This window comes from Arvicanthis niloticus, chromosome 10 (genome assembly GCF_011762505.2).
Source record: "Arvicanthis niloticus isolate mArvNil1 chromosome 10, mArvNil1.pat.X, whole genome shotgun sequence".
Classification (NCBI taxonomy): Eukaryota; Metazoa; Chordata; class Mammalia; order Rodentia; family Muridae; genus Arvicanthis; species Arvicanthis niloticus.
Window position 1 is genome coordinate 27300361 of NC_047667.1, and position 22464 is coordinate 27322824.

Consider the following 22464-nt stretch of genomic DNA (forward strand, 5'->3'; position numbering starts at 1 on the left):
TACCAATTCATAATAACTGAAGCTGCTGACACAGCACAGAGAATTTTAACTAATTTATACTTTGAGTAGTTTTATCCGAAGCAAAGTGATAATAGGTAATATTTGTTTTCTTTTCATATTTTTCATCAAGAAAAGAAAATCATCCCAAAGAATTGAGCAGGCCATGTGTGGTGATAAAAATCATTCTCCACAAGATGGTTCTACCTTTCAGGAGCCCGTTTGGCCTCTCCATCAGATTTTCCACAGCACAGTTTCCACACCATGCATGTGCATGTGTTTTATAAACTATTATTCTTGGAACATGAAAACTTTCCCATAAGCTACTGTGTTCCAACTTGGTCTCTGACTGGTAAGGCTCTTTTGAGAGCTTCACAAACCTTTAAGAAGTGGGAACAAGATAAAGCACTTGGTCTCTGGGGAGTCAGCCTGGGGAGGGGGGAGAGGGTTGTAACCCAGCCTTCCTGTCTGCTATAGCTCTTTCTACTTCCCTTCTGCCACCACAATAGGAATATCACTTAGCACCTGTCACCTCAGCAAACATACCCATAGCTGTCCCTGCTATAATGGACAATGGCCCCTGAACTGTGAGACAAAATACTCTTTTGTCAGGTAAACCATCCAGAACCTTTTGACTTTATGACATATACCAACTCAACAGCTATACCATCAAGTAATATGTGTGGGGGGAATTGTGAGATTCAAATAAGTTAAGCACAAACACATTATAAACAACAAATAGATTTACCGTTTGGTACATGGATGGTATATTATTGATAAGCAGATAAAGAAATCCTTATCTATTGATTGTTTACAAACTCAAGATATTCAAATGTCATATGCAAACTTCAAGTCCTTAGCAGTTAACATTTTCATGGCATTAATATTGCGCCAAGAATCAGTGAAGTCTGGTGGTAGACAACTATGCTTCCCCAAATTAGGAGGTTTCAGGAAGAAGATCAGAAGTTCAAGTCTGGCCATATAAGGAGTTTAACAACCCTGAGCTACATGAAATCCAGTCTTTACAAAAGGTGAGGAGGAATTTTACTGAGCTAAAGCAAGGTAAGTCATGTCACAAGGTAGACACGCCCCCAAAGAATAAAACTGGGTTGTAATTTTAACATATTTTGCTTTAAGGTATTAATTTTTAAAAAATCATAAAACTACAGAGAGCACAACAAAACACTGTATAAATTTTGTTTTCTCTTTAGGTTGGATAATTTTGATATCCATCAAGAAAGATCCCAATGTAGCCAGCCATGATGGCATATGCCTTTATCTTCAGTACTTGGGAAGCAGAGGCAGTTGTGTCTTTGCAAGTTCAATACCATCTTGGTCTACATAGAGATCTCCAGGCCATTCTGGGCTACAGGGAGACCCCATTTCAAACAAAAACAAACAAACAAACAAACAACAAAACCAAAAACCCCAGTGTGGTTGTGGTTGAACCAGTGCCACGCCTGCATCTAGCCATATGTTGAAAACAAATAGGAAAGTGTTGTAAAGATCTTTTTGCTTAAATAATTTGAAATGATTTAAAAAAAAAAAAAAAAAAGGTGACAAGGAGCAGTCTTCTATTTCAAAAGGAGGCAATGACTCTCCTTCTGCATATTTCTGTGCAAGGGATTATTCATTGGTTATAATTCTGGGCCAGAAGAGTGTTCTACTAAATAAAAAAAGAGAGAAACAAACTTCTCCTATCATAAAATTAGAGTTGCTCATGAGACTTTCAAGGGGGCATGCTTAGTAACTGCTGTCATTGGTATGTTCTCTGCAAGTCCTGGGTATTTTGAGAGAGCCCAATAGTTAATTGTAAACTTCCTCCTCTTTAATGTAAAAGGTAAGTTTCAAAGAAGTTGCTGTTACTACGACCAAAGCATAAGTATAGAATACGGATTGAAATTTGGCAATTTTGTCAGACCAATATTTAATTGTGTCAACGTTGAGTTCTCGTAGTTCAAATTTGCTTATGGCATAATTAGTCCTAGAGTAAGCACCGCAGGTATATCACCTTGTGGTTGTGGTAGGGAGGGATCATAATGTGATTCCAGAGAGAAAAGAACGTTTATTGGGGAAAGTTCAAAGGTGCCACTTGGGTCAGATAGAATAGCCAAAGATATCTCAGAGAATCCAAAGCTACCTCTCAGGAGGCAGAGAGAATTGCAAGAAGACAATAGTATAGCCTTGCTAGTCATAAAACAAACAGACGGTGAAGGAAGGGAAGCCCGTAAACTAGAACAGTCTCGATGGTTTTGGGGGAGGGAAGGGAGAGGTGATTTTGCAGGCCAGAAGAGCCTAAGGACTTTGATATGTGTTACCGATATGTGCTAATAGACACCCCATTTGCTGGACGTAGGGGGAAATTAAAAAAAAAAAAAAAAAAAAGCCGTGGCCCTTCCTGGCAGACAGAAATCCTTTGCACAGGTTTCTGAAGAATGGTTAAGTGTAAGTTTTAAATTTACCCTCAATAATCCTGCTGTTTACCCTGTCAGACTCCAGCTTCCTCTCAGACTGTCATTTTGTCTTTTAGAACAATGTCAGCGGCACTGACATTTTGGGGATTTGAGGTTTGGGACCAAACACTTAAGTGCCTTTTGTATAGCCATCATAAACTTTCCTATATATGAAAGTATAATATTGTTAGATCTGTGTGGCAGAGTCGATAAAGTCACACCATGAGACAGGAGTCACATGTTTATTCCGGGAGGGGGATAAAGGATACAGAACGTGCTTGTGGTGGAGATGCAGGGGAAAAGGGGTGAGGGGAAGAGGAGTGGGGCCTTTTATCAGGGTTTGTAGCACATGCACTGGAGGGCATGGGACATATTGGCAACAGCGGAACTGTATTTCCTCTTAGCAGCTAGTGATGACATGTCCCGCTCTTGCCGGGCCCCTTGGGCTGGCTGTGGAGGTGCCTGATTGTTAACAAAGATCCCTTCAGATGATGAAAATACATGACAACTTATATTTTATGCATTTTACTTCAATGAATAAAACAAAGCATACAAGAAACCAGCAAGGAGTTTATTGTGACCTGAGGAAGCCTCGGGGACACACAGACTTTTCTATACAACATGAAGAATCATTTTCATGAAGTCGTTTTATTTAACACCGATCCCTGTAAGTTTCTTTTTCTCGATCTGGCTGAGATATTCAATAAAGCTGCTTGCATACGAGCTTCCTTATAACAGTCTCCACTTAATAGTTCACAGAATAACTAATGAATCCCAACACTACAGCTAATGAAAGGTACCACTGTCTAAGATAGGCTGAAGATCAATAGGAATGTGCATGATCAGGAGTCATGACATTGACAAATCTGTTATCCCGGTTGTACTAATTATTATATTAATAAATAAAATTAAGCACTGTCAAAGTTGATTCAAGGGGCTAGAGGTATGGCTGGGTTGGCCAAGGGCTTGCCTAGAACACTCAAAGCTCTGTTCTCAGTCCCCAACAGGCATTAACAAGTATAGCTGTAATGTTTACAACCCCGGTGCTCAGGAGGCAAGAAGATCAGTAGTTCAAAGTTAACCCTATATATAATGAGTTTCAGACCAGTCTTGGCTACATGTGATCTTGGAAGGAAGGAAGGAAGGAAGGAAGGAAGGAAGGAAGGAAGGAAGGAAGGAAGGAAGGAAGGAAGGGGAGAAAGGAGAGAAAGAGAGAGGACAGATAGGAAGAAGGGAAGAGGAGACAAAGTCAGGTGATTAGTAGTGCATCTAAAGAAAAAAAAGCTTACCACCTTGTAAAGATTTGCACACACATATACACACACATACGCACACACACTCGTGTACACACGTGCATGCACACATTCACACACACACACACACACACACACTACAATGTCACTGGTATAGATGAGACACTTGAAAAGACTAAGAAAAAATAATCTTTAAAACATTAAAAGGTTTGGCCCTCCATTTTAAATTCGTGTTTAAATCCAGGAGCCTACTGGAAAAAATTGCATGTGACAGACTAGGTGACAGAAGTTTTACTTATGAAAACTCAAGTCCATGAAAAGCCCATCTGTGGGTCATACAGTCTAAGTGAAAAGGAATTAACCCCTCTTTTCCAATACAAGTGTTAGATTCATATAAATCTTACATTGCATTCATTACTGTGAGTGGCTTTCTTATTTGTCTCTTATTGGACAGAATCAGATGAAATATGCAGACATCCTTGCACATCATGCATAGATATACATAGACAGGAAGTAACAGAAAAGACATGCCTAAACTAACGTCAAGTGCGTGGCAATAATTTCTCCTGTTGTTGATTTAGACACTGTAGTAACATCATCATGAACTGCAACAAAGAGTTACATAAGGTTGCCCCAATGGTCTTTCTTTCTATTACCTGAGGCCTAAGACAGGGGGAGAAAGAATAGATCTTCTCCCACAAAGTCAGAAAATCTCTTTCATTGAAGAAGGAAAATCAATTTTTCTCAAGAAGATAACTCAATCACAGAGACAGATAAAGGCCTGAGACAAGTATTCCAGAGACAAGGTGCAGGGAGAAATGTAGGAACCTGAAAGGAAATTAAGCAACAAGTCAGTATTTGGATGTGGATGGGAGATATGATGGCAACTAGTGTACCTAGAGATGTCTTATGAATTTCGTTAAGACAACCCAGTAGCTCTGTAAGTCTGCCTTATTTATATAGAGTTCAAGTCGGTCACAGTGAATTGTCAATGTCTTGAAGTGACTAACTTGTTTTCCTGGATTCCTCCTTGAGCTCACCTTGGCACCCAACTCTGATCCAATCAGGCAAGTTTGGAACAAACCCCTATGTGTTCACTGTTGACACAACAAGCTGAGTTCTGTGGTGAGCCATTAGGATAAAAGGACCCATGTGTCCCAGCTTCCACCAAAGTCACCTTCCTTGGAGCAAGACACCATGACCAGCCAGTCTCAGGGGATCCAACAGCTCCTGCAGGCAGAGAAAAGAGCCAAGGACAAGCTAGAAGAGGCAAAGAAGAGTAAGTGTCACCCAAGGGGCTGGTCAGAAAATGCAGAGGGATGAGGGAGAGGACCATGGGCTGCCTTGTCAGGCAGACCTGTGTGTGAACAGTGGCATTGCCACTTTGCCAGTGAAAGCTTAAGCCATTAGTGGGAACTATGCAGATGTATGTTTCACATGCCACAGCAGGAATGGGTTTTTGTTCATTGGGATGAATGCTTTTGAGAGGCCATGTGCTAAGTGAATAGCTCCAAGGCAATAAGGTTATGAATATAGACTTAAGCCTACCTCTGCATTTTCTTTTACACCCCCACACCTCAGTTGGCACAGTACTGTGAAATGGTGAAGAGACATTCTGATCAACTTTCTGATCAAGTCCATCACTAGGCAGTAACTGTCTTTCCCTTCCTTGTGGTGAACTGGTTTCCTGAACACTCAGCCACGTAAGCAACAACAGCAAAGACTCTAGTGGGAGTGACGGCAAAGGCAGCGAAGGAGGAAGGCAAGTTAAATCAAATTGCTTGATGTCTTTTGAGCAGCTGTTTACGGTTCTGTTAAATTGGAATAACGCTTAACAGCTTGTTTTCTCTCTCTTGATAGCTTTTACATCCCAACATTTTAAACATTTCTATTTTAGTCTCCTTTGCTACCTTCTCATTTAGACATATATCTATATGTTTGCATGTGAGCATCTTTGATGAACTTTGACTTTCTTCCTACTCTCATTGACATGAACAGTATGAGTAAGGCATTAATATTATTTCTAATTCATGAATGCAAAAAAAAAAAAAACGTTTTATGATTTGCCCAAGGGAATATTTTAAAAGTCAAAAATATGGCATCAGCTATCATGCTTGGTATTTATTTTGTTTACTTTTCACAATGATCTTTGTGGGAAAAGAGGATATGACGCTAAGCAGCATTTTACGGTATGCTCGGGGTCACACAGAGAAGACTTAGAACAGACAGGAGTTAGACCAGGTCTCAGTCTGCAGCCAACTCCTAAACAATGCAGTATAGATTTGGATAGGAAAGGAGCTGTGGTGTCTCTGAAATGTTGCTGATGTGACTTTTGGATGTGAGACAGGAAGCAGGTAGACAGTGTTCATTCTCTGATGGTCACAGTGACAGTAAAACCCTTCCCCTTTCTTATGGCGAATTGGTTTCGGAACATTCAGCCATGTGAACACCAACAATAGAAGTCTCTAGTGTGGTGATAGCAAAGGCAGGGAAGGAGGAAGACACTTGAAACTATTACTGACACTCTGCATCCTTTTCCTGTGACAAAACCATGCATGCAATGGCAAGAGAGTGTGAATGCAATCATGTTATAGAAAGCCAAACAGTCCAGAGCTTACCAATTGAAACAGTGTAGAAAATTCTCAAGCCTTATATTCAAATATCTCTACTCTCATTTAAAATGTCTGGAATATCAAACTATTATAAGATACAATAGAGATGTTATCTTTGCTCTAAGATTGGTACTGGGCACATATCCAATCTATATTATTCTGTGATTCCAGTAAATCTTACCAACTCTGCTCAAAGTGCTTGAGGAAGAAATACCACTAACTATTCAGGTTGTTTATGAGTGAGTGCCACTAAGGACATTGTGCCTTTGAGTTCATAGTGAATATAAAAGTCAAGCTTCTTTCTCCTCTGTCAGTGACTAAGCTGATCTTGGGAAATCATTCCTCAGAAATCATATTGAAACTGCCTATTATCTATGCTCCAAAAAGCCATTTTATTAACTGACACCTATCTCTCTCTCTCTCTCTCTCTCTCTCTCTCTCTCTCTCTCTCTCTCTCTCTCTCTCTGTGTGTGTGTGTGTGTGTGTGTGTGTGTGTGTACACACACTATATATATATATATGTTTATATGTTTTGGCTCATGAATATCCAAGCCAGTAGTCACTCCACGAGTTATTAAGAATCGACTAATCAGCCTATAATAGTAACTGGCAAGGATCTCAAAACAATTTGAAAAATATATGACTCTCGGCACTGCGAGCTAAGACTTCCAGAGCATGTCAGGATGCCCCTCTTCGTGCCATGAAGAGACTTTGACACAGGTTGCACCTAACAAAGCTGTTTTGCCCCTCCCTGTCAGCAGGTGGCAGTTTGATTACAGCAGCACCAGCCTTACTCAGTTCTTAAGTGATCTGCGACTGAGAGAAATAACCACACTGTACACGCTCGGCGTGTGGCCCCTTCTCTCACGTTCCCGGAGATTTCATTTTATTCATTCAGTTGGGTGACTGTTGATGTAGACCTCGATCTTTCCTTAGTGAAGTACTTGGTGTGCTGAAGACTGAGTGAATGCCAGTTCAAAAGAGACGAAGGAATAACAGAGGCACATACAGTCGTCATTTAATAAACATATATGCATCATTTTCCCAGAAATTTTTCATTTGAAAATGTGACATATAGGCAGAACAGAGATTTGGAGTAAAGCAGATTACCATCTCTTTCTTAAATTTATTTGAAAGTCACAAACTCAGAAAGTTGCTTCAGTACAGTCAGTGAGTATACTTTTGTAAGAGAGAGAAACAAATAGGGGAGGGAGAAAAGAAAAGGAGAGGGAAAAAAGTAGTTAGCATTATTCACTGTTTTAGGAAAGATCTAAGAGGTTATGAAATATATATGTTGTGCTGGAAAAAATTAATCTAGCCCATTAGACAGGCCTGACTCAGATCCCAGCAAGTCCATTACATAAAAGTTTATAAATGCCTGGATGGGCATAGTTAAAGAACTATAGACATAGTGCACCAGAAATTCTCTCAAAGTTGGTGAAGCCTGTCCCAATCAGCTCTCAAGGCCCTCACTGGAGACTGACAAGATCCTTTGAGGAGAGCAGGCAGGGCTGCAGAACAGATGGAAGAGTCAAATTATGAGGGAGCAGGGAAGAAAATCCATCCACCGGAGTGAAACATCTGTATTTCTTGATGTAAAATTTTGAGTCTCTGTGTCCATACAAATACATGTCATGTGGCTATAATTGTCTCTATAATCTATAATCTATACACGATATTTAAAGGACAAGAAAAATGTATAATTATATATTAGACTGCAAACTGAACATATAACTGGATATATAAATATATTTTATTTTTCTACCTATTCTAGATGTATAGGGCCATAAGTAGAAACAATAGGGGAAATGATGTAGAATTAAGGAGAACAGTCCATCACTTCTGGTTAGCCCGACAGCAAGGTCAGGAACTAATCTCCTATGCCGGGAAGCCTTGACATAAGATGGCTAAGCCTACCCAGTAAGGTTCCGATGCATACTCTTACCTGCTAAGCAGCCATGGTGCTTGCAAAGGGACATGAGGCTTAGTGTACTTTGCTGTACTTGGAGTCAACATTTGCTCTATAAGTGTTCAATTAATCAAAACGGAGCCGTATGCTGCTCCATAAGAACTTATGTTTCTTACAAGGGAATGTCATAGACTTGCCCCAGAGGTCCAGATCTAGGCATTGATCAGAAGCATCAATCAGAATTGAATCAGAAACTAAAATACCAGCATCAACAGGATGGGCAAGAGACTTGTCCGTCTCTGACAGAAATGGTTTTGTGGCACTTACACCCTTGCAAATGAAAATACTGCAGAGCTCCATGTGAAGGTCGCTCTTTTGAGATGTTCCCATGCATGAAGTTCAACATCATACAAAATGCCTGTGTGTTTATACTGTTTTATAACACATGCAGATGACCTTTTACAAACACTTCAGTCACCTGCTTTTCAAGCTACAGAGAATGGCATATGTGTTCACTTAAAAGCTTTAAACCGCATCATAAGATGTACACCAAAAGCTATGGTAAACACTTAAACGTTTACATCTGGGTATGAGAAAAACAGAACAATCAAGGACATTTTAAACCTTCCCTGGAGCTACAGACAATTAGAGTGTGTAAAGGACAAACCCTCCTGCTTTCTGCCACGCTCAGTCCTCCCTGTGTGGAGTCTGGTACAAATCCAACTTCTGCTTCTTAATGACTGCATGGCCCTAGCAGGTCATTGTCCTCACCTGACTGTGGCCACTTCCTCCATCTCAGAATACCTCTGGGAACAGTACCTCCTCATGATGTGGGCTTGAGTAACTGAGCTAACACTTGCAAAAGGTTCTAAACTTCCCTCCACATAGCAAGGTCCCAGGGAATGTCATCTATTACGAGTACTCCAAAGAATAAACAGAATTTCCTTTCAAAAAACCTCAAGAGGTTGATCTTCATGCTCTTCTGTCATCCAAGTCTCTCAGTGAATCATTTTGAAGCCTTAAGAAACATCTTAAGGCTTAAGAAACATCTCTACTTTCTACTTAGGTAACATCTGCTCACACAGCCCTTCAGTCTTGCTTTTGTGGGTATATCACTTGTCAGTTTTTGTAAGGCAGCAAATCTCTCATTTGTTTCCAAATCTGAAGATAATCAAGTTTTTTTGAACAGGCTCCTTTGTTTAATACAATCTCCACTCTGAAACTAGATGTTTTGGTTCGTGAATACATGACTTTTAATAAACCAATAAAATAAAATCCGTATATAAAATTTCATGGCCCTGTCTTATATACTTTGCAGGCCTGTAAATGCTTCCTTTTACTTTATGATTCACCCACTAATAGAGTACTTCTTGAGTATATTGAGTTCTCACATCTTTGAGTAAATTGTAGGAGACACCAGAACACTTTTGTCTAGTAACGGCCTTTAGAAAAATTTAACCCAAGATCTATGCAGTTTTGTCATACTTTTTAAGAGAAAAATATAACAAAAAGAAAAGTACATTAAGGCATCAAGGAAAATCGAGGTGAAAGGAAAGACTCAGATGCAGATTTGAGAACAATCATGGTCACCAGAAATGGCTTTGCTGTTTGTTTTGTTAGGCGTTTCTTCCTGACAACTTGTTTATTTTCCCATTGATTTTAAAAATTGATGAAAACAATAGCATTCTTTAAATCAAGAAGAATTTGCCATTATATTAACAAGTTCCAAAAAACCAAGGGTGTTTCCTTACAAGTATTTTCTAGAATTGCTCTCTTTCTCTCTTTCTTTCTTTCTTTCTTTCTTTCTTTCTTCCTTCCTTCCTTCCTTTCTTTCTTTCTTTCTTTCTTTCTTTCTTTCTTTCTTTCTTTTAATTTATTTACATTTCAGATGCCTTCCCCTTTCCCCATTTCCCTTCCCTAGAACCCCCATCCCATTCCTCCTCCTCGTTTTCTGCTTTTATACCATTTTAATTACATGCAAGTATTAAGATCAGTTCTAGGTTGACAAACTAGCAATACAATAGATGCCAATAGTCAAGGAGCAAGCACAACAATAAACCCCAATAGTCAAAGAACAAACAAGACAAACAAAATTCCTGAACACTCCTGTGATCACTGTTTCTAGAGGCTTATCAGGATGACTAAAATATCTGAGCCAATTTCCCCGTCCTAGCTCAAAGTCATTTTCATGTCTGAAGCCTACTTCCTCGTTCTAGAATCGCTTATCTTTGAGCATGCCATACTTTCTTCCTCAGGACCTGCTGTGTTTGATGTCCCTTCTCTCCAGATGAAGTTTGCCCTTCAGGTGGCTGTCGGGCTGTTTGACTTACTCCTATGCTCCATTGCCATTTGATCCAAGAGAGCGCATCTATCTTAACCATAACCTCTCACAGTTTCTCTCTGCCCTTAGACTCCTGTATTCTTCTTGGTACTCAATATCCCTATCATCTTATGTACATATTGTCTGTGATCCAGCTCCTGGATTACATTCAGAATTCAGACAGACAATAAGGTTTGTGACCTTACACTGCTATACCCAAAGATCTACACTAGTGCAAAGATTCACACTAGATGTTCCGTAGTACTAACCCACCAGGTGCCTCATTTCAGTTCTCTGTAGCTTGTATACTGTGAGTCATATCCTCTTGTCTCTTCTGCTTTCCTGTACTTCTCTACCGTATGCCTGTTCTTGAAGACTGGCTGTTGCTATTTCCTTATCTTAAAACAGTAGCCCTCTCTTTGGTCTGTATCTTCTTTGATTTCTGCCCAGACACCATTGTCACAATTAGCACATACAAAGACTTTGATGACTTACTTGTTAATCTTCTCTCCCCATCCCACCTCTTGAATTGCAAGCATAGCTGTCTAACTGTATTTTGTTTATCAATCCTTGGATATCCTCAGAGGATCTTTCAGGAGGCTCTCTAGTGACATTTCCAGACCTCTCCTCATGTCAATGTCTCCTATGTAAAGGTATTCAGAATCACCTAGTCTTCACCCTGCACTCCCTGAATATCTTTTGCTAATCTTCAAAATGAATTGGTATAGTACATGATTATTTCAAGCTGTATGAGAAAAAGATTCAGAAGTTCTAAATGACTTTCTCATGGTTTCGAAGTTTTTAGTGTCTTCTCTGTGATTTCTTCTGTGTAATTCTGATTCCCTCATGAGATGATAGAAAGAAACCCTATTTTTCCATGAAATATTTTTTTAATAGCAGCCAAAGCAAGAGAGGGGTGTCTTTGTGTCTCCAGAACTTGTTTGTATCTTAGGACACACAGCTTTTTGACCTGCCCTAGGTATACAGCTAAGCAGCTTACCTTTGAGTCTTGCCCTCCATCTCCTACACAGAACCCTTTTTGGCTTGCCCTGATTAATTTATTTTTAATTCTTTCCCACACATTGGAACATCACTGCAATATGTCCACATCCCTTTTTCTCCCCACAAAACACATTACAGGGTCCCTCTGAGTTATATTACTGGTCAGATATAGAACAGGTCTGTCTGTACAACAGACCAGACATAAAAAATTGACTGACTTTACTCAGGTGGAATTACTTATGGTGTCTCCCAAACTAGCCTGTCCTTTTCTAATTCCTAGATTGCCCTGTCCATCACTCAGCTGTCCAGACTCACTCCATAGTTCTTATGAAGCTCCCCAACCGTTCTTTGTGAAGCCTCTGATGGAGCTGTCTGTTTAGATCCCTGGCTTACAAAGTTAGCATAAACATGCAGGATGGTGGCATGGGTTGAGGAAAAGTCTCTATGTTCCACAAGCCTAAGATGTTTCTCTCTATAAATTGTTCAATGATTGCAGAACAAATAGAAACAAGATTTATGTGTCATTATTTTCCCAGTAGAATCTTGTATGTTCTCTGAAATTTTTGACATTTGTTTGATAATGCTCCTCTTGGAAGCTGGGGCAGGATGTACATACTTCCATACCATGCTGAATTAATAGCACCTTTTCCACAGCAAGGACCATATGCGCTACGCACTCCTGCATTCTCTGTGTCGGGCTCTGTGCTTATATAGGAGGTAGTCAAGAATCACCAGACAAAAAACTGGAGACTAAAGGCAACCCTTCCCTCTGGATCCACCCTACAGCACCCTTTTAACACTTATTTAAAAACATGATACATACAACTAATACATTTTCTGAGCTCCAAATCAGAACTCTTGTCCTGATAAGTCTGTGTATCCTTGTAAGTACTGTGGGCCTATAAATTCAACTGTTATATTAAAAAAAAATCCAGGCTGTCCCATGCACTCATCTCTATGTTGATAAAGAGTATACTGGGAATAAAAATATGAGCTTCTTTTAGTTAATAAGAACTGTTTTAATAGTTAAGAAATAGGTATGCATCCAAATTTTGGTCCTCTGCCCATAGACAGAGAGAGGCAAGCTACAGGTTAGCATGCATGGATTTGATGCACGCATTCCGCGTCACCTCTAACTAAACCATCAGCTTCAGACCATTTCATCCACTGGGTTAAATCAGGTGTAGCGTAGGCAGGCTCTCACACAGTGGCAGCTGCTGAGTCTATCCAGAAAATTGCTGTGCCAGCAGTGGTTTTCCCGTGGTTCTCCTCTATAATTGAATGCAAACCAGCAGGTGACCAGGGCCATGACAGGAGAATCACAGAGCAGCTCCAAGCCCATTGCTGTGTGATGGAGCCTCTTAGGGCAGTGCTGGATTCTGCTCAGGGGTCATGCACACAGAGCTTTTCCTTTTATTGCCGTTTTCAAAATGTATCTAGAGTCACAACTTTGAAACGGGTAATTTTGCCTATTATGGGATTACGATGGGGAGCAAGGATATTTTGCACCATTCAATCTGAAAGGTAATACAAGTCATCGCTAAGAAAATAGTAACATACATTTTGTATTTTTATACTGATGTTAATGGGGAGATGTAACAAGAGAATCTCTGTGAGTGCAGTGTTTACTGCCAAGATCTGCTTACAACCATGAGGACCCGAAGCATTTATGGTATACAACTGTCAGGAAGCATTATCCAATAGGCAGAAGGCAAGTCTTGCTGGGAGTGTTTCAGCATCAAGGCAATATTAATTTTCATCAGACTTTATACTTAAAGTGAGTGAAAATGGGAATAATTATTGATCCTGAACAAGTGTTACACAGTTCTACACAAATGTAGAAAAAAATTTGTAACTCCGTGACTCGGTCTTTATTCTAAGAATGTTTTCAGTAACTACCAAAACAACTCCTGCCTAGCTAGGAGAGAAGCTTAGAAGCAATCTGCCATTGGCTACAATAATACAGGTGGCAGATAAAGGTTTATATTAAAATGTTTTGGGGTTTTTTTTTTTTTTTTTTTTTTTTTTTTTTTTTTGCTTCTTCTTGTTTCAGTGAGATAACTCCACAGGTAAAATCCCTTGCCTGGAAGGCTAAATTTGATTTTGATCCCATACAAAAGTGTAAAGAGAAGACAACCACTACAGAGTGAATTGTCTTCTGACATTCTGACATACACACAGAGAGACACACAGACACACACACACACACACAGAGAGGTGGGGGAGAGAGAGAAATAATAAGTACAATCAAATTTTAAAAATTCTTTCTTGCTACTTAACAAGTCTGTATCTAGTTCAAACTGTGTATAGTAAGTATAACAGTTAACAAAGTTTATAACCTGAACTTAGGACATGATTAGAGGATAAACCATGTCAGATAAACAAAGAATCCGGCATCTAAAATGGCAATGATTCCGAGGGAAAATAATAAAGTTCAGAGTTTCTTTAAAGTTTTAAAGCTACAGAGCGTTTGTGCCTGGCCCCCAGAAAGTGGAGCCTGGCGGGGACATGGTGGCCATTAATATCAGTCTCTTCTCAAAAAGAACGCACCTCATGTGTATGACTAATGGTCCCCACTGCTGGGTTTGTAGAAGACTTTCATCTACCTTGTCTTGTGGCTTAAGGCTTACACCTTTGCTCTTAATAAAAGGAGAGAAGGCTACTTAGCTAAATCTCCCAACCATTAAAAACAATTGGTTTTACAGCCTCTTTCAAGTCTCCCTCAGAGAAAGCTACCAGAAGGGGGGAAAAAAAAAAGAAACTACTTTGATGTGTTGTGGGGCTTAATCAGACAGTCTAAGGTAGCAAATGGGAAGAAAAACTCCCAATAAAATGCTTTAAAAATTGAAAGTCATTTGATAGAGTCGGAGCTGCAGTCTGCAATGATTTTGGAGATCTGCCAGCACTAAATAGAATCCAGTTGGTGTGGACTGAAGGATGCCTGGCAACTAGTCAGGGCAAAAAAAAAAATAAAAATAAAATAAAATCTAACCAAATGATGTCTTTTTTTTTTTTTTTTTTGAGTAAGTGGCAGCTAAAAGCTTTTCTCTAGCTGCTGCTGCTGTGGGTATATGGGTAGATATTTTACATTAACATTTAAGTGTGAAAGAAAGTTGTCGCTCTGTGCTCTAAAGAACCCAATTGAAGAAAAGAAAGCAAAAACATGAATATTATTTTAGTGAAGTTTGACGTAACAGAAAAAAAAATTCTAAAAAGGAGGGCGGAGGGGAGATTCACCAACGTACTTTGAAAGAGAAGTCGTTTGCTGGCAGCCTAATTTGTGTTCTTTAGAAGCTGAATGAGCTACCTTTAGTGACTGAGCTTTCTCTCCAGCTCAAGTGTTTATTTTTTATTACTATTTTCTGAAGTGTGTTTTTGTTTGTGAGCTTGTGCCAATGAGTGGGCACACTCAGATCCAGGCAGTTGGAACCATTAGAAATGAAATCTGGGAACTGAAATCGGATCTTCCGCAAGATCAGCAATACCAGCACTCCACTGAAGGTCGCGGGTGTGGGGGTGCACACCTTTAACACCAGCACCCAAGTGGCAGCGGTAATCTGAGGCCAGCCTAACGTACAAAGCAAGTCCCAGGCCAGCTAGGGCTGCATAGTGAGACCCTGTATCAGAAAAAATAATTTGCAAAGTTACTTCTGTTGCGGTTAATCCACAGGAAAAGGAAAGCGACTGAGGCAAGCTAAGGAGGAAGCCGTGGCGGAGACGGACCAGTACAGAATGCAGAGGGAGAAGGACTTCCACCTGAAGCAGTCTAAGGTGAGCAAGACATCCCGGCACCGCATCCAGGTGCTGAGACGAGGTGTCCCTGTGTGTAAACGGTGAGACAGAACACTAGAACAACCTGCTGGATTTCAGCAGATACAGTCCAGCCAAGGCTGAACGTACAGCTAAGTCTTAAATAAGTAAGTTACTAACTTCACTTCCATGCATAAAGGCCACTCGGTTGCTGTCTGATATACAGTGAGCATTCGTGTTCACATCATCAAATAAACAACTGAAAGGGTTGAAGTATTCTTACCACAGATATATATAGATATAGATATAGATATAGATATAGATATAGATATAGATATAGATATAGATATATATAAATGTTTAATAACAAAATCAGTGATCAGTGAACTCTATTTAGGCTAAGGTGCAGAAGAATTCGTTAGACCAACTCTCTTTTAATGGAGCCAAGTAGATACTTGTCCTAAACCCAGACTCAGGAGGTGGAAGCAAGGGGATCTGAGCTCAAGGTATCCTGACCCTGTTTCGAAAACAAAGAATCAAAGAAAGCCCATATTATTTACTTATGATTCCTTGACCACTGGATTACGAAGGTTTAGTAATTTTCTGGCTTTTTTTACACTATCATTTTTAAGTGTATGCAGCTTGTAGTGAAAGGTAAATACATGATCAGGCTGGAGAGATGGCTCAGCTGTCAAAAAGAGACTTCCTACTCTTTCAGAGGACCTGAGTTCAATTCTCAGCATCTTGCAGCTCACAACTACCTGTAACTCAGCTCTAGGAGATCCAATATCTTTTCTGGCTTCTGCGTGTGCATACACACATATAAATAAATAATAAAATAAAAAAAAATAAGAGCATGACATTTTCAGAACAGACACCATGCCATGTATCAAACAGGTCTAGAAAAAAAAGCATTAAGTTTTATTTACCAAAGCTAAGCTGTGTGACATATTTTTGCACCATTAAAATAATAAATATAATACTATTCAGACACCTGTCATTGCAAAACAAGGCACAAGAATTTAGACATCTTCATTTACAACTTTTATTTTAAGAAATACACAAAGAATTCATGGATATTCAGAAGTTAGACCCAATTGTAAAAAGGAAAAAAAAAAAAGCTTCTCGGTAAGTTCTTTGTTCAAATAATTGTCCTCTTTAGAATAGGAACATAGCTTAGTGGTAGAATGTTTGCCCAGCAGGTGTTAGACTCTGAGTTCAGTTCTTAGCGCGCGCGCACACACACACACACACACACACACACACTTACTTACTTACTTTAGGATATAGTGGAAAAATCAGAAAAATACATTTTTTTTCTGTTAGTGTTTGGAAACCAAAATCCTAAGCTCTTATCCATACATATTGGCACATATGACGGGGGCTTATATTTTTCTGCATATTTTTTAACTTTTCTATTCTGACTGCACTTATTCTTCTCTTCCTAGGGAGAAAGAGCATCTCGCTTCCTTGGGGGCTCACGGTGTTCCCACACCGCACAGCCCTCTTGTGTTTAGACACGCTCATCTTTCTTTATCCATGTTCAACTGCTAGCTTCTCCTCCTGACCGCCTCACTTAAAGTGACCTCTCTTTTAAAAACAAATAAAAATAGTATAGTCTTTAATTTTTCTCCATAACATTTATCACTGTATGATACCATTGTATATTTGCATTTATTGCAGTTGTCCACCATTGCAGACTTACAAGACTAGAAACTATGGATTCTTTGTTGTGTTTTCTGTTGTTTCCCTAGATTTCCTACTACTGCTCCATAGTAGACGTCCAATAGGCCCTCGTCAGAATAACAAATCAGTAAACATTTTCCTGTGTTCTTATCCTTGTTAATGAAGCCTATTATGGGAATGGTATACTAGAACAGAGAGGGAAACCATCTCCAACAACAGCCAGCTCTGTTACCTTCTGTAAGTGCTTCTGATATGACCACTACATCCAATTTTACAGTAAAAACAAAACTGACCATAGTTTTAGAAACTGGCTAGTTTAAACCTCATGAAACATTATTTCACAGGAAGGATCCATTATAAATCTGACAGGAGCTTTGCTCTCTGCATTGGATAATAATGCCTCATCACTCTGAGAATAGATAGACTTCCTAGCCAATTTTACAGCTAAGTGATCAAAGGTGCACATGTGAAAGTAACCATAGCCTGTGCTACATCAAGCATAGTATAAAACCATTAGAGCAGATCTTCCCTGTCATGGTCTCCTGGTGTCAGCCTCTTGTTCTATCCTTTCATCTTGAATATTATAATCGTAAAGGGCAGTATCAAGTGTCTTACCATGAGCATCATCAATATAAGACAAGGTTTGAAAACTGCCACACTCTTTAGTGACAGTACTCTTGTCTCAAATGAATTATAGCATGCTATGGAATCATCAACTTCTGGTTCATAAAATGACCCAACTGTTCAGGCTTTGGACTATGTGAGGTATAGAAGACAGGAACTGAGTTTTCTGTAATACAAGGGGAACCTCACACTTCTGTAATATGTACCAAGCATAGGCAATTCTTTGACAAGTAATCACCTTTCAGGTTTTTACTAAATAAGACTTTTTTATTTGAATCTTTGTAGAATCCCACTTAAGACGCTGAATGTAGGGAAAAACACATTTTGTGAAATTGTTTTGTTAACTGGTTCTCAACTATTTTAAAACAGAATTGACTATATGCAAAGTTTACGTCTTATCACTCATCTACACACTCAGTTATCACAACTCCTTTGAGCTAAGGTCACCTTGGCTCTCAGGGACTGTAGCTTCTCAGAATTACATCCTTTGATTTGACTTGTTCTCCTGGTCCCTGGAATACAAACAGAAAAGAGCATAGACCCAGCCGTCTGGATTGTGTTTCATTTCAAGCTTACGACTCAGTAAGTTTCTAGACCCTAGATCAATGGGTTTCCTCTTCCTAATGCTGCAACCTTTCAATGCATTCCCTTGTACTTTCGTGACACCCAACCATAAAATTATTTTCAGAGCTAATTTATAACTATAATTTTACTACTGTTGTGAAGCATAATATAAATATGCAGAATATTTGACATACAACACCTATGAAAGAGTCATTTGACCCCTCAAAGAGGATCACAAGCCACAGATTGAGAACCAGTGCTCTGGAACTAAACTAAAGTGACTCCCCAACTCTGCAGCGGAAGTCAGTCACTAATGCATGGCTGGCGTTGTATTAAATACAAAGCTTCTAAAACGGAAAGGATATGAAAAACCCTCAAGAAAGGTCAAGTGGACTGGGGGTGTAGCTTCATTGGTAGAGTTCCTGCCTCACATGCATGAAGTTCTAGATCCAATCCCCAGAACCCACAGATGGGGCACAGTGACACACATGCTGTAATTCCAGTGCTAAAGTGGTGAAGGCAAGAAGACGAAGAGGCCGACATCATTGTCAGCTACGTATCGAGTTTGAAGCAAAAATGGGCTACATGAGAACCATTCTTAAAAATCAGAAGAGGAAGAGAGGGAAGGGGGGTAAGAAAGAGGAGAAGTGGCTGAGTTTAGAGCAGTGGCTGTCAGCCTTCCCAATGTGTGACCCTTTAATACAATACAATTCCATATGAGCTGGTGACACCCCACCACAACATTATTTCATTGCTACTTCATAACTGCAATTTTGCCACTGTCATGAATTGTAAATATCTGTGCTTTCTGGTGGTCTTAGAGGACCCCTGTGCAAGGGTCATTTGATCCCCAGAAGAGAAATTATGAGCAAACCATTGGCTTTTGGAAAATGATAGCTCTCCCAGTGGCTTGCTGTAGCATTCCTTTACATTGGTAACTTCGTTACGTTATATTTTAGTCAACTAATTACTTGATATGAGCCTGCTAATGGGGATGGCCATTCTTCACAACCAGGGTCCTCATGGTCTTGTTTGTTCCCAGAAGAAAGAATTCTGGCAAAAAGAAAAAAGAAAAGCACACCATAAAGTAACCATCAAAAATATGCTGAAGTTTATAAAACAATTCAATTTAACTGTTTCGATCTGGCATATGTTCAAATACATCTTGTCATTTGCTTTCATAGATAATGGGCTCTCAGAGCCACCTCTCGGATGAAATGGAAGAGCAAACACTAGAGAAAATCAAAGAATTGAACGGAAGCTACAACAAGTATATGGAAAGTGTGATTAAGCAGCTGTTGAGCATGGTGTGCGACATGAAACCAGAAGTCCATGTGAACTACAGAGCCACCAACTGAATGTGCGCCACACTTCCAAGTCCATAGAGATAGAGTTCTGTTAATATTAAGGGACTGCCACTGTGCACCTGAAGTCTACTATAAACTTCCATGTCACGCATTTCATGTATGGCACAGAGTTAAAAATTAAATAACATGATGGAATTTCTCCTGGCAATGTATGATGGCGCTTAATATGACGCAAATTAAGAAAGGGGAGAAACTTGATTTTTTTTAATTGGTTGTTTTATTTATTTTCATTTTGAATCTTAGCCCCTTTCTAGGTTTCCCCTCAGCAAACTCCCTATCCCACCCCTCCCCCTGCTTCTATGAGGGTGCTCCCCCACCCAGCCACCCACCCACTCCCACCTCACCACCCTAGCATTCCCCTACACTGGAGCATTAAGTCTTCCCAAGACCAAGGGCCTCCCCTCCCATTGATGTCAGATAAAGCCATCCTCTGCCTCATATGCAGCTGGAGCCATGGGTCCCTCCAGCTGTACTCTTTGGTTGGTGGTTTAGTCCCTGAGAGTCCTGGGGAGTCTGGTTGGTTGATATTGTTCTTCCTATGGGGTTGCAAACCCCTTCGGCTCCTTCATTCTTCCCCTATCTCCTCCACTGGGGTCTCTGTGCTCAGTCCGATGGTTGGCTGTGAGCATCTGCATCTGTATTGGTCAGGCTCTGCCAGAGCCTCTCAGGAGACAGCTGTATCAGGCTCCTGTCAGTAGACACTTCTTTAACACTTAGACAGCAAACAGCCACTCTACTATATTTTCACACTTCTTTTTACTGGCTTAGAAGATGCTTTATTGGGTATTCTTCTGATATAATAGTTTCTAAGAGAACATAATTTTGATCCTCAGATAACTCATATGCCAAAACTTTATTCAATTAATTAACCAGTGAGCAAACCATGTACTTCATTGTCAGTTCAAAAGGCAGTTCTAAACTGTCTGTGAGAGCAGAGACAGAAACAAATAATGTTACTAGTCACCTTAGAAGAAATGGAACCCAGCACTGTTATCCCTGCCTAACTTCAAGTAACATAACGCCATTCTGTTTTAAGGACATTTTTTTTTTTAAAGAAAAAGTGGTCATTTGAGAGTGTAGATATCTGGGTAAATTCTGTAGCTTGTAAACAAGTGAACCTCCCCGATAAAGAATTAGTATGCGCTCTCCTGCTCTCTGTATTAAATGAGCTACATTTCTGAGAGCTGGCTATCTTGTTAGTTCAGTTGTATAAATTATCTTAGGACTAGTATGGAGAAAGTTAGTTCCCTGCTCAGAATGGTCAGTAGAGTCCCAGAACTTGACCTGGAGTTACCTGGGAAACAGTAGCAGCCCTGGCTTCCCTCTGGCAGTGTGACACCAGCATCTAGACCTTTCTCTTACTGCAAATTTCTCTCCCAGGAAGGTTTCTAAACACACACCATTGTGCACTAGCAGTATTGTTGGATTTGGGGGGGGGGGGTGTTTGTTTGTTTATTTGTGTTCTTGGTTTTAGTCAAGTTCCCACTATGGAGTTCTGACTATCCTGGAATTCACTCTGGATCTGGCTTCAAACTCACTGGGATCTGCCTGCTCTGCCTCCTGAGTGCTGGAACTAAAGCATGCGCCACTACACTTCTTCCCACTATTGAATTTTCAAGCACTGTATGTAGACAAATTTTAATTCCCGAAGTTCATAAATAGTGTTATCATTTGTAAATAGTTTAAAATCTCAGAAATAGTCGATGTTATATTCAAAATTGGTGAGAAAATTGAAATTCCGTTTGATTCAGTGCTTTTCCAATTTCATGAATAGAGAAAGCTAATCAAGCTAGTTTCTGGGCTTTTGGTGATCATTTTTTTTTCCATTACAAGAAAAATAGCATATTCCTTAATAAACAGAAAATTCCAGAACATTCCAAAGAAGCCTATCTCCAATGTGTATGTTTACTAATGAGGAGGACAGACATCCAGTAGAGCTGACCTCCGTGTTTCCCTGTGAGGAATTTCCACTTTAACTCAGATTTGGAGAGCCCACTTACGGAGATGGGAGATGGAAGGGAGGCTAGATGTGTAGATTGACGAGAGCTGCCATTTGAAAAGTCATGATGTGGACAGTTCTGAGCCCAGCTTTCGGTGTGCATTGCACGGCAAAATTTAACTGTCTTTCTCATTGCATGTAAAGTTTAAAAAGCCAAGTTTTTTTGCATGTTGAAGCTCAAGCATTTTATCTTAAACACAGGCTAACAAATTTCTGAGCTGACACAAGATTATTTGGGGGACGCAAACACTTTTAAAAACACATTAAAATTAGCACCTGGCTTTTCTCCCAAACGAGGTAATGCCACAGAGAGAAGGAAGAAATGAGACTTGGCAAGCTGCATCTGTCCTGCATGTGCCTGTTGCTCCACACACCCCACTGGCAAATGGCTCATTGTCTAGCTGTAGCTCAGGCCCAGAGAAGGTCCCGGAACTAGGGGGGTCTCACATAACACTTTAAGATTTGATTCCACATTGGACCAGTTTGTAAAATGTGGTGTTAATGGTAGCAACCACTTACAGCTTTCCCCCTTCACGACTTGTAGTCTTTGTTAACTTCTTGATGCCCCTGTCAATCTTAGATACTCTACTGCCAAGAGTAAGTGCTAACGCCAGCATCCGGCACTCTTAAGTAGCTCACATATTTTTACATTCAAAACCGGTTTCATATCTTTGTCACTGAATGACTCATTTTCCCAGAACTCTCACATTCTCACAGATGGTACAGCTGCCAAGTTTTACTTTATTTACATATGAAAAGATTTCATGTATTTCAGAGATAACCCACTTTGCTGCAAACCTTCCCAATCACACCAAAATCTCTCTCTCTCTCTCTCTCTCTCTCTCTCTCTCTCTCTCTCTCTGAGAGCATGCACTTGTCCTAAAAGGACTTTTCTCTTCACATACTTCTACATGGAGAGATGAGTAAT

At 39.9% G+C, this 22464-nt stretch overlaps 1 protein-coding gene across 1 annotated transcript; it reads left to right on the plus strand.

Annotated features, from left to right (window-relative positions):
• Positions 1–4859: 4859 nt before the first annotated feature.
• Positions 4860–19685, plus strand: Atp6v1g3 (ATPase H+ transporting V1 subunit G3). The gene is made up of 3 exons (XM_034513673.2): positions 4860–4982; positions 15217–15317; positions 19355–19685. The coding sequence occupies exons 1-3, from the start codon at positions 4901–4903 to the stop codon at positions 19526–19528; spliced, it is 357 nt and encodes a 118-aa protein (XP_034369564.1). The 5' UTR covers positions 4860–4900; the 3' UTR covers positions 19529–19685.
• Positions 19686–22464: the final 2779 nt, after the last annotated feature.